The sequence below is a fragment of the Xiphophorus hellerii genome, chromosome 10, assembly GCF_003331165.1.
Source record: "Xiphophorus hellerii strain 12219 chromosome 10, Xiphophorus_hellerii-4.1, whole genome shotgun sequence".
Lineage (NCBI taxonomy): Eukaryota > Metazoa > Chordata > Actinopteri > Cyprinodontiformes > Poeciliidae > Xiphophorus > Xiphophorus hellerii.
This window is the reverse complement of record NC_045681.1, coordinates 22,936,361-22,948,855: the sequence shown is the minus strand read 5'-3', so window position 1 is coordinate 22,948,855 and position 12,495 is coordinate 22,936,361. Positions and strand designations below refer to the sequence as shown.

The 12,495-nt window shown below is 39.5% G+C and overlaps 1 protein-coding gene across 1 annotated transcript; it reads left to right on the top strand.

Moving 5' to 3' along the window:
• The first annotated feature begins 8,720 nt into the window (after nt 1-8,720).
• On the top strand, nt 8,721-12,358 carry csf3a (colony stimulating factor 3 (granulocyte) a). Its single transcript, XM_032574769.1, has 5 exons — nt 8,721-9,161; nt 9,590-9,759; nt 10,820-10,921; nt 11,036-11,176; nt 11,285-12,358. The coding sequence occupies exons 1-5, from the start codon at nt 9,146-9,148 to the stop codon at nt 11,474-11,476; spliced, it is 621 nt and encodes a 206-aa protein (XP_032430660.1). The 5' UTR covers nt 8,721-9,145; the 3' UTR covers nt 11,477-12,358.
• Nucleotides 12,359-12,495: the final 137 nt, after the last annotated feature.

Below are 12,495 nucleotides of genomic sequence, written 5' to 3'. Positions count from 1 at the left end.
AGTTCAGGAAAAACTTGAAATGTTTCCAGAAAGAATAAACAATTTTATCAAAAGAAAGTCTTGCTCCTTTGGAAGTTCTTTGATATGGTCTAAAACATTTGCACAAGACTGTTTGTAAACCCACATTAAGGACAAAAGCTATGTTGTGTAAAAGTCGTGCCAAAGTGAGTAGCTATAGAGGCTCTCATGGAAAATTTACGTCTTATCACTGTCATGCTGTCTGCTGTGAAATCATTTCCTGAGCAACATCCTTTCATGTCTACACATCCGTCCTGAGGACGAGCTGTCTGGCTCCGTTTCCACAGTTTCCACACATTATCTCCTGACTGGGCCGGCTCCAGTGAAACATCGTTTTCCAACGTAATCACAGTGTTGCTTTCACTTCACATGAAATCACATGCTTAGTAACGTCAGTCGCAGAGAAGAAAAAAAAAAAAAGTGTTGTAGGATCAATGGTGTCAGGCATCCAGCGTAAACACGAAACTCTCTGGATCTGATCCAAGTATGTCAAAGTCGGTGATCTGGTGTTGCCTTGCAAATTTTACAGAGCGGTGGCTAAACTCGGGGCAACCTTTATGCAGATACAGAAAAAATCATTGGCATCCACAGTAAGGAAGCATATCTCATGCGAAGTTGCCCACAGGCCCAATGATTTTGTGTCTGGTTAAAGCTGCAGTATGTAACTTTTATAACAAAAAAATCTATGTTTTTATTTATTTGTTGAAACTGTCACTATGTTGTGACAGTATTATACGACATAGATAATCTGTGAAAAAAAATCCAGCTCCTCTGCTTCCTACCAGTGTTAGCGTTAGGTCTTAGCGCTGTCAATCATTCCTGTGTATGTCTCCCACCAATGACAGCAGAAAAGCGTTTTATCATTAAGGGTAAGTTGTTTCTCCACCATTATCACATTTAGGAGCGCATACCTGATGGTGATTAACAGCACGAAGCCCCTCCTCCTGGCTCTGATTGGTTGTTTTTGGTCGTGAGCGGTGCATTTCTTCAGACAGCAAAAGTAGCTCAGAGAGGAAGTGCAGAAGATTGATCTTTTCACAGATTACCTGTTGATTATCTGTCAGATTGGTGCAAATCTAGTAAATAACTGAATTTGAAGTGAAAGAATTCAACCTTCATTAAATTTTTTTGAAAGATTATGATACTGATTATGACTTTAATTTTTTCACACGCAGCATAAGTCTACAGCGGGTCCTTTCCTCAAGCCTAGTGGCTGAAAGAAACTAACCTCTGACTCATGTCACGGATTTCTAATTTAGAGTTCAAGTACAAGTTGTACTTCAAGGAATTTTAAGAAGTAGCAACTAGTTGTGTAATTAGTGACTTTGTTAAAAACTGTTATTTCTCAATCTGGGATTTCCCCCACTACTCAAATCCAAGGTTGGATCTTTTCCAAATGTTCCTGTTTAACATTTATCTACAGCTCTAAAAGACGGGTTCATTTCAAGGCTTTTCACAAGTCTTCCAACACGGAGTGAATAAATATGTCTGCATTTGTATGCAGGCATAACAGTGGCAACAATGTTTTAGCACATGATTGTGAATTGAAGGCAGAGAAGTTCTCACCTGAACGCTAATGCATCCGACTTATTTCAAGTGTGTTTTAACACATTATAGTGTCTGAACAGCGGTGACTGTAGATTAATGTCAAGCACATTCAAAAGTCAGAAAACTGACATTAGATGGCCAATTACATTCCAAAAACTTTCTTATCGTTGGCTTCCTTTGCAATATAGCATAAGAACAGAGAAAGAAAATGAGAAAAACAAAAAGCCACACAATCTGAAGATTCAGGAGGTAAAAATAAAATAGGGCCAGCTTTGTTTTAGGGAGCTTTACTGACTGGTGAATAGATCAACTGTTTGAAGAGAGAGCCGAGACGTGTCCAGCTGTGCTTGGCCTCAAAATAAACTCACTGCAATGTTTTAGTATATTCAGAGGCCACAGATGCACCGCACTAAATCCACAAGGAATCATGCAGCAACACATAATGAAATAATCTGAATCTTTGAAACGTTTCTCCAATCCTTGGGTGTCCAGCTCCAGTCGAGCCAGTTATCGATGTCTCTGCTCCAATACTGGAGGGATGAGATACGGAAAATTATTGCGTCAAACCGATACGAAGTAAATACGCGGCCCCTTTCTGTGGAGCTAGATTGGGGCCATAAAGTTTGCTCAAAAGAAAAGAAATTTAAGTTGAAAAAAGAAAAAAAAGAAGATTTGAAACATATTTACATGATTTGCCATGAACTGGTGACCTGTCCTGGGTGACCCACCTTTCACCCGTTGACCGCTGGAGATAGACATCAGCTTCCCTCATGATCCCACTAGGGATACGCATGTTAGAAAATGGATGGATGGAAATTAACATGATTTGTGGGGCTTTATCCTAAATAAACAAAGTGCAAAAAAAAAATCATTTGAGAGCAAATGGAAACGAAATCTTTTTTGAAGTAGAATTGTGAAACTACAATACAAACATAAAACTACATTTCAAGAGAGAATCTGAGAGAGAGAGAGAGAAAGACTGAAACTTTTGCATTGTAGATCTAAAGGTTGTCAAGAATATTACCACCACCAGAGGGCGCTCCCATCTTGTCCTTATGTTGATATCTAAAGTCTGGTGTGCTCCCTGAATCATACCCAGTGGACATCTGCATTAATAAAATGTAACCTTTTTATTTATCTGCTGCTTTTAGTGATATTATGTATCAGTTTTCCAGGACATGACATTTCCTGGAGTCTCAATAAAATTCCTTTGATTTGCTTCTGACAGTATATTATGGTTACAAAACTAAAACTCTAATTCAGAGCTACTATCTTAGCAGCTGATGTTAGAAAGTTCTCATAGACAGTTTCTCATCTCTCCGCTGCATTGTGTGTATACTTGAAGCAGTTACATGTAAACAGATTACGAAACCCAAAGTGGCCTACAACTGCATTCAGAAGAGAGCATTAATGAGTGGAATTAAACTGCATGCAAAACATTAAACTTAATGGTCCTGCTCTTTGAACTTGAACTGAGCACCACTAAACAGTGACATACTAGAGGGTGAGCTCACAATAAGCTGAGAAACATTTAGTTCTAACTATATCAACTTTCTGCATGGAACAGTTGCAACTAAAGAGCTTGTTGAGGTGGCACAGACAAGTGAGTCTGAAACTCACCTATCTGTGAGCAAGTGAGTTTCAGACTGTTAAAGCTGTAATATGTTTTTTTATGTAAAACAAAATGTTTTTTTTACATATTTGTTAAAACTGTCTCTAGGTTGTGACAGCTTAATATCCTGGACAGGTCAACAGTGTTGAACTGATGACCTTTCTAGGACGTACGCTGCCTCCAACCCAATGACATCAGCCCACGATGACCCTGTAAAGATAGGTAGCTATAAGTTATAGATAATGGATGGATGTTTCTGCTCTAATGACTCTGTCGTTAGTCCCACATCAGAACCTGCTGCAGGCAGGGAGTCAGCAGAGATTAACGTTCTGTACCTGCATTTTTATTTTCTCAGTCCATCATGCAGGTAAGTGGCTTTTATTCATGAGTGAATCAGAGCAGCAGCCTCAAGTTGCCTCCTTAGATGCATGAATTAGTTAAAACGTTGTCCCACATATTCATAGCTCCACACACACTTGTACGTCACACTTCACCTTTTCCCGGTTCAAACAAGAGGTAACCAACAAAGCCGAGTGCAAATGTTGGTCAGTCCAGGAAAACACAAAGCATATTAAGAAAAGAAAATCCCACATAAATGGGACTGACTTTCAATTTCACTCTCCCGTCGTCAGAGGAAATGCCCGCTTCCTCCAGGCTTCTTTGTTATGCTGCTTGGGATTTCATTCAGTTAGACAAGCTCATTCATAAACTACTAGCTCAGCTGAATCACCAACGGTAACGACGGAATTTACTAGAGAGATTTGCTTAAGTTCCTGTTCTTGGAAATGGAAAGTGTTTTTAGAAATATATTAGGAGACTATTAGACAAACAATAAATTATTACAATAATAATAATATTCTATAATTATATATAATAGAATATTATTGATCAGTATCAGTAAACTCTTGTAATGTTTTCCAAGTGCTTTTGCAGAACCTTGTAACTTGTTGAAACCACCTGACTGTGTACAACAAAAAGTCTATGCCATCTGTAGAACTTCGACATAAAAGTGCAATAAAAAAACCATAAGCTATTTTCATCATTTTTTTAACCTTATATAATCCCCACTCCACCAAACAAAAGAAAAAACACCAGTAACTATAAGTATGGTCAATATTAACGTAGACACTTACTATACAGTGAAAGCTCTGCACAGATTAATCTAGATCAGTCTTTCTCAAACTGCAATCCCCAAACCACTGGTGGTCTGCAAAAGTACTGCATGTATTTGTCGTGACGTGAGGTCAAAGTGCGACGTGTACAATTATCTTACCAAAGGATTGTGTATAAAAAAATAATAGTGTACAAGTTGCTTATGATGGGGGTCACTCAAAAGAAAAGCTGGCAGTGTTTAGCTTGAGCAACAGGGTGCATACAGCCGGGTAAGACCTTAAAACGGACATACCTTCAGCTGCACAGGCAGGTATGCATCAAGTTGTTTGGTTGTTTCCTGGGTGTGAACGTGCTTCATGTTGGAGAAAAAATCTGCTTGATCAGAACCGCTTGAGGGATTTGTTGGCTGCAGAGGAGTCTTGTGTTCAGGAAGATGCTCCTTGTTGCAACTGAGACCTAAATAAAACAATCATTGCATTTTTTATAAAACTCTTAACGATGCTCTAAGTCATTTGTCCAATTGACTTTTAAGGAAAGAACGACCTAGATTTCTCAAGTCTTCTGTGTCTAAATAAGATTTCTGATTCATTTCACTAAACAAACAAAAAAAAAGTCAAAATCGGAAAATGATGGAGCAAGATTTAATGATTCACATCATCAATTTTCCTGCCCAGTTTTACATCCTCTTCATCTGCAGTCCAGGATTTCTTAAATCTCAAATGCAAAATGGTTGCAGTGACCAGGTCCGGGTCGGATATCATTTCCCCAAATTGTTTCTTCACTCCGTCTTGCAGGGTATCGACCAGTGGCTTGCATAATTTCAGCGACACTCTGGTTTTGTCAAGCTTGGAGATGAGAGCGTTGACTGTAGGGAGCAGCCATCCCATCGGAATTTCTTTTCCACAGGGTATCTGACTAATTCTAAGATTTACTTGGAATAATTTCAATAGGCGCAGCATTGGGTAATTATTAAGTGTTAAGTGCTAGGGTGTTTTCATACCTGATAGTCCGGTAGACTCAATTTGATTGGGAACTAAAATTGCAACATTTGTTACATTTTTTCAGCTGGTGCGATTGTCTTTCACACTGCACTGAGTCAAACGCTCCAAACTAGTTGAAAAACCTCTTCCCTCCCTCACCTGTGGAGGCGCTATTGCAAGAACTCCTGAAGGAAGCAACACAAAAACTTCAGAAGAAGAGATGAGTACAACTTCCTTCTTCACAAAATGTAAACAAATATTGGAAAAGTGTCAGATTTTAGCAGTTGTAGGATTTCTTTTTTGTCTTTGGTAAAAGACGACAAGCCATTTTTGTCACTAGTGCAAGACTTGCATGTTTGTTTTGGTTGTATTTACCCAGAATGCCCTGCACTATAATCCACTTCCTGCTTTTGGAGCTATCTCTGGTACACTTGCATCCACTTTTGCATTTGAACCATACAGGAGTTCACTTTAATAGAACCGAGATCTAGGTTTTTAACCGGACCACTGTTTGCCTTTTTGGTCTGCATTAGAGTTTGATTACGCATTCACACCTCTCAAAACAAACCAGACTTTATAGGCAAACCAACTCCAGTTCAATTAAAGCAGATTAAACAGGCCTGGTGTGATTGCACCCTTTGTGTGAATAGTAAAACACCAAATATTGACTACTTACACTGGAACATCAAGTGCAGCACAGACAGCTCTCACCGCTCCCTCTCCTTGCTCTTTGAGGATTCTCAGGATCCGCTCTACAGCCAAGTAAAAGGAGTTCCACCTTGTCATGTTAGGTTGCACCAGCTGCAGTTTACAATGTTCTTCAACCACCTCTTCAGCAACAGTAGACCTCACAGTCTTGTTCCAGAGAGCCTGACACTTGGAAAAGGCCGACCTCGACGATTTCTTGTAGGCCTTGTTCGAGTTTTTTGTATCCACCAGATTGAACAAATGGCAAGCACAATAAAGATGCTTCAAAAGCTGATATCTGAGACCATCATCTTCAGTCATCATGGTGCCAACTTGGATGAATTCTACTTCCTCATCCTGACAATCTTGTGTTGGATCTTCATCAGTTGCCTCCTCACCAGTAACGTTGTTGTTTTCGTCTCCTCCAAGCACTCAGACGGCTTTAACAAAGTTTGATCCCTTGTCAGTTGTGGTTCTGGCAATCTTCCTCACAGATTGCATATTAGCAGTGTACGTCATTCAAGTGCTTGCCAAGACGTCAAACGTGTGAGTGCCCTTTAACTGCATGCATACAAGACCAACAGAAGGTGCTTAGATCCAGCCAATGAGCTGTGATGCCAATGAAACTCCTCCTCCTCGCAGTCCAGCAATCAGTCGTTGTGGCTATGTATGGCACCTTCCTCATTGCTAATGTGGCTTTATCAAGTTGGAGCCGCGCAGTGGTTCAAGACATGATGGAGCAGTTCGGCTCCAGATCTCGGATAAGGCTCTGAAACGCTGGCTGCTCAACAAGAGAGAACGGCTGGAGACCATGAACTATGAAGTTCAGAACTGCCTTGTTGACACTCTTGTGAGAGACTTGCACTGTTTCGTCTGTGTGAGGTTTGTGAGAAAACCTTCAGATTTTCTCTTGCAGGTTGCTGTAGTCAATTCATTATACTGTATTTCTCCAGCTGCCTTGTACGCTTCCTCTAAAAAAAACACAGAACTTTGGTTAAAGAGAGCTAACTCAAATGGCATCAAAAGTACAACACACAATGATGGTGGTAGACAACTAGGTAAATAACAAAATTGCAATAAAAAGTTTTATTACTTCTCACCTTTAATAAAGTAATGCAATTTCATCATATTTTGTAGAGTATGGCTGGGGGAAAATAACTTCAAATAATATCACAATTCATTTACCATGTTACTTTCTTTACAAGTAATCAGCAACTATACTCATATTCTTTTATTTCTTATTATAGTCAACTTAAAAGTTACTGTTGCAAATTTTTTTTTTTTATAATACAAGAGCATTTGTTAATTTTACAATGAGTGAAAGGATTCCCAGTTTAATAATATATATGGTAATTTAATGACCATGGTAAAATATGTCTCAGAGAAATTCTCAGCAGGAAACAGCAGAACACCGGCCGCTGTTACCGATGTCAGCCTCTCAATCGGGTCACTATCTGACCTCAGACTGGATCTAGCTTCCTGTGCTGCGCAACGTTTGTCATTTTGGCGCTCAAATTGCGCCATATTTTCACTCAAACTTGTGTCACCAAACTTAGAACATTTATTGTCGGTTGTATTTCAATAATTAGTCACGGCATTTAACTGCAACCACTTAAACCTCAGTCAACTTCATTTTACGATTTTTGAAAATTGGGAGAGAAAAAAAAAGTCTGCTTACCTCAGTGTGCTTTGTCGGGTTGTAAGGCGAGTTCTTAAATGCAGAAATATAGCTTGTTTATGTTAAACACAGAAGACATTTGATACGAACAATCCTTATTTAGTCCCGAAAATTCAAACGTCGAGCTCAGACAGACACGGCTATGGCTGCATTGGCTTCTCCGCTTTTGTTTCTCCAACAGTTTCCATTGCTGAGTACCGCACGCGCGCGCGCGCGGGATGTCAGCTCGAGACACTTAACCAAGATGACCTCACTCCAAATCCCAGGTGTGAGCGGCGACTGTGATTGGTCCCCCTTCTTGCAAAGACCATAACGTGCATCCATTTCACTTCAGTAAAGAAAAACAGCAACAGCGGAGTAAAAACGCCGAAAGGAACGAGAAACGATAAGCCAACTGGAAATGTAGAGTCAAACGTACAGCATTTATTTTAAATGTAGTGGAGTGAAAGTCACAAGTTAGGTAAGGTAAAAATGTAAGGTAAAAATGTAAGGTAAGTAAGGTAAAAATGTTCTTTACTTGAGTAAAGTACATTTTACTTAAATGTACATTTGAATAGTAAAGTACTTTACATTTAAAGTAAATGTAAAGTACTTTAAATGTACTTTACATTGAAGTACATTTAAATTTAAAGTACTTTAAATGTACTTTACATTGAAGTACATTTAAATTTAAAGTACTTTAAATGTACTTTACATTGAAGTACATTTAAATGCAAGTACACCAGTACAATACAGTACACAAGTATATATACTGTACAGTGATGGGCTGTAGTCTATCTATCTATCCATCCATCCATTTTCTAACACCTTTGACCCTTGTGGGGTCAGAAGGTGCTGGTGCCCATCTCCAGCTAACGTTCTGGGCGAGAGGCGGGGAACGGCCTGGACAGGTCGTGAACCTAACCATCCCACTGAATTCATTACAAAACATGTTGAGTTTGAGATTATTATTTTTTTGCTTCATTTTGCTTCAGAGATGCTTCATTGTCTCAGAAGATTGTCATGACACATTCTCTTAATTTTAGTTTAGAAAAAAAAGAGAATAAAAATTAAATCCAGGCTAAGATTATAGGTTTTTACTGGCAACAAATCGTTATTTTGTCCATGAAGCAAATAAATGAATTCCCATTAAATGTAAGAAAAGGAAGACAAACTAGTTCACCAGTTAGTACCTTATTGGTTCCAGTTCTACCCCAACTTTCAGATTTACATCAATTATACATGTTATAATCCCATCACAACAAAAATCAGCCAATTTCTAATTAGTCACAAGTTGTATTTGGGCTATCATTTCAGAAAAAAAGAAAACAGTCATTTGTACATTTCAACGGAATTTGTGTCATGGATTGTGAGATAAGACGATGATGAGGATGATGATGCTGCTGCTGCTGATGGAAACCCCTCCACCCCCTCTGGGTGTTTCTATAAATATGCCAATAAGGGTAGAGTAAATCAGTAATAGTGCTCATTTTCAGGTCAATACTTGTGAAACCTGACCCAGCTGAGGCCATGCATGTCCTGATTGGTGAGTAGTGAGTGAATCGTTGTAAAACTGCTGCTTCCCCTCCTTTGCTGCTCATCTCTGGAGAGAGCTCCCTCACAGACAGCTCTGACCCGGGCACTGGGGGCGGGAGGGATCCGCTCCGGCTGGTACCGGACCGTTTAATCTTAAATAGAAACACTCCTTCACATGGGCTCAGATAGACGTGTCCAGTTTTGGTTTTTTGCCTCGGGTTTCATGTTGCAGAGAGTCTTATAAAACTCTTGCAGCCTCTTGTGTTTATTGGCGGAGAGAGGAAGGCTGAGGGGGCTGGGATTGGGTGGGGGGGTCGAGCTCAGTTCTGCAGGACACAGGAGCTGACAGAGACGGGCTTTGTTCTGTCTGTAAAGACGGTTGTTCTGCGTCTTCTTCTTCTTCTTCTTCTTAACTATTCGGCCGTTTCCTCCCCGCAGTCTTCGCCTGCTTCATGGCCTCCGCCGCCCGCAGCGCGCCTCTGCCGGAGAGCGCCAGCGCACTTGTTGAGGATCCGCAGTTCCAGGAGATCCTGCAGAGGAGCCGCAGCTTGACGCACAAGATCCTGGACTCCATAGCCGACACGCACAGCTCCTGCGTTCACACAGAGGTGAGGCGCTGCAACCTGGCACGTTGGTTTTTTTTGCGTTTCGGCTGAATATATGCGGGCAATACTGCTGCGTCATTGTAAGGAACAACACCAAAACAATGAATAACGCTCTGAGCTGAAGGGTTCAGTCAGGAGAAATGAGGCTCTGTTGTTCGGTCCGTCTGAAATGTGTTTATTGTTTTCTGGGCTGCAGACGGAACCATTCTGGAACTTAAAATGCACCTTTTAGAAGCGCGGTTAACATTTCAGTGCCCGTCACTTTCTCTCAGAGATTACAAGAATAAATCCACAAGAAGGCTTCTTCTCGGTTTTCTCTTTAAATGCTGGTTCTTTTAAAACAACTTTTTTTTTTTTTTTTTACAAATTAACAAAAAGTACCATACTTTGCCAGAGGCGACCTAAAGTCACACAAGGCCCAGAGCAGAATATAATTTGGGGGGCCCAAAGCCCTTCATCACATTAATATATTTTTAAAAATTCTTGAGCTTGATTAGTTTTTATTTTACATTGAGGAAAGTATTTAATAAATGAAAAAAAAAAGTAATCAATTTTGTTGTTTTAAAACATGACTCCAGTACAGACACATGGGGCATAAAGTGTTCAAATGAACAAGTAGCTTTGAATTATGACTCTTAGATTTCTGACTTTAAACAATCTGAGACTAGTGAAGTTGCTGTTCAGAAAGCAACAGAGAGAAATTTGATGTTGGCGAATTTTTCAGAAAATACAAAGTTTTACGACCTTTATTTGCTGTGCAGCTATGTTTACATTAAAGCTTTATGCTTTAATATCAAATAAAAAATTACCATTAAGTATAGATACAAATAAAGTTTAACATTAGTACTTTACATGATACTTGAAATAAGTATAAGTACAGTTTATCTTACGAATTAGGTAAACAGTACTTTGTGGTTATTGCAAATAATTTTTTCATAATTATGAAAATATTGTAGATGTTTGAGTTTGTATGTGGCTTAATGCTGAATCAAAACAACTTTAACAGATAATCTAAGCGTATCTATTTAACATTCTCAATCTACATATAATTTCTTCATCACAGACTCTAAAGTTGGATTCTTCAGACATCGGCAGGTTTTCAACCATGGCCACCAACATTGGCTTCCCCCCGGCTCCTGTAGTGGTTTCAGAAAACTTCACTCTGGTAAGCGTCTTCCATTCGTAGAAAACTTTTTTTTATGTAATCATAAATATATATATTTATTAAAGAAAAAAAAAAAAAAGACATACTCAGGTTGCTCCCCTCGTTCTGTATTAGGAAACCGTTTTGAGAGTGATGCATGATGGGCTGCAGCTGCACCAAGGGTTACTGAGCTCCATCGCCCCTCGACTAGCAGAGAAAGACAAAGTGGTTGCGTTGATGTCCGATGTCAGAGATCTAAAAAACCAGATTGCTAAGGTAAATTTATTTTTGAAGTTTGTATCGCAGCTAAAAGAAAAAAAAAACAAAACAAAACGCTTCGTATCACATCTTGCAATCACAACAACTTCCTGATACATTTCACAGATGCAGAAAATGAACCAATCGCACACTGCAGCGCCCCCAACGTCGGCCTCTGTGGAACTGCGCCTCCAGGGGGAATTTGAGGTCCAGGTGGCGGCTCACCTGACCCTGCTCCAGCTGCAGGCGTTCAGCCGGGACGTGGAGCGTTGCCTCAGGAGTCTGGACCGCAGCGCCGACGACGACAACCAGAGCTGACCAAAGATCGTTGTATTCTTCTTTTGGCCTGAGCTGAAAACCTACGTTGCCGGTTTTTGTTATATTTATTGATCTGCTATTTATTTGTTAAATCTATTTCTATTTATATATTTATTTCTAGAGACAGATTGTATTTATTTAGGAAATCTATTTTTTTGAAAAGCCTCTGCACTCGTCAGAGATATGACCAGCTATTAACACTCATATTAGTGAGTTGTGGGAACATATTTAAGCAGCAGTATGTAACCTTTTAAAAAAATGTTTTTTTTAACATATTTGTTAAAATTATCATTATGTCATGACAGTATAAAACACAACCTTTGAAAAAAAAAAATACAGCTTCTCCCAATACCAAATGCAGAAATTCACTACTCAGAAACAACCAATCGGAGCGAGGAGGGTCTCAGCGCTGTCAATCATTCTCGTGCTCAGCTCCTCCTGCTTGCACTTTGCTACGCTACACCTGGTTCTCCACAACATAGAATGCCATGAATGCTAATGCTATTTAGCATAGCCACTGATGACAGTGGATTAACAGTTTTTCTGTAACAGTAAGGAGGTTGATTTACAGCGCTAAGCCCCACCTCCTGGCTCTGATTGGCTGATTTTGACCCGGAGCGATGCAATATTAGCACTAGGAGGAGATGCAGGACCTCAATTTTTTCAGATTACTTGTCTCATAAAATAATGTCACAACATTTTGACAGTTTTAATAAATATGGAAAAACACTTTTTGTAAAAGTTATGAACTACAGCTTTAACGGCGATTATAGATGGTGTAACATTTAAAAAGAAACTATTTTTGTATTGCTATTTAAAATCTAATATGTTGTTATTTTCCTACATCCCAATACAAAAATAAAACTGTTTTTCTTGAAAATACAACTGTTCCGTTTTCATAATGATGGTGCAGTGAAACCTGCTGACACGCGCTGCCTCACTGGTGAATTTGTTTCCGAAATTCCAGCAAAGGACACAGAAGTGCAACTAAAAGTGAAACGGCGGCTCCGGCGTCACGT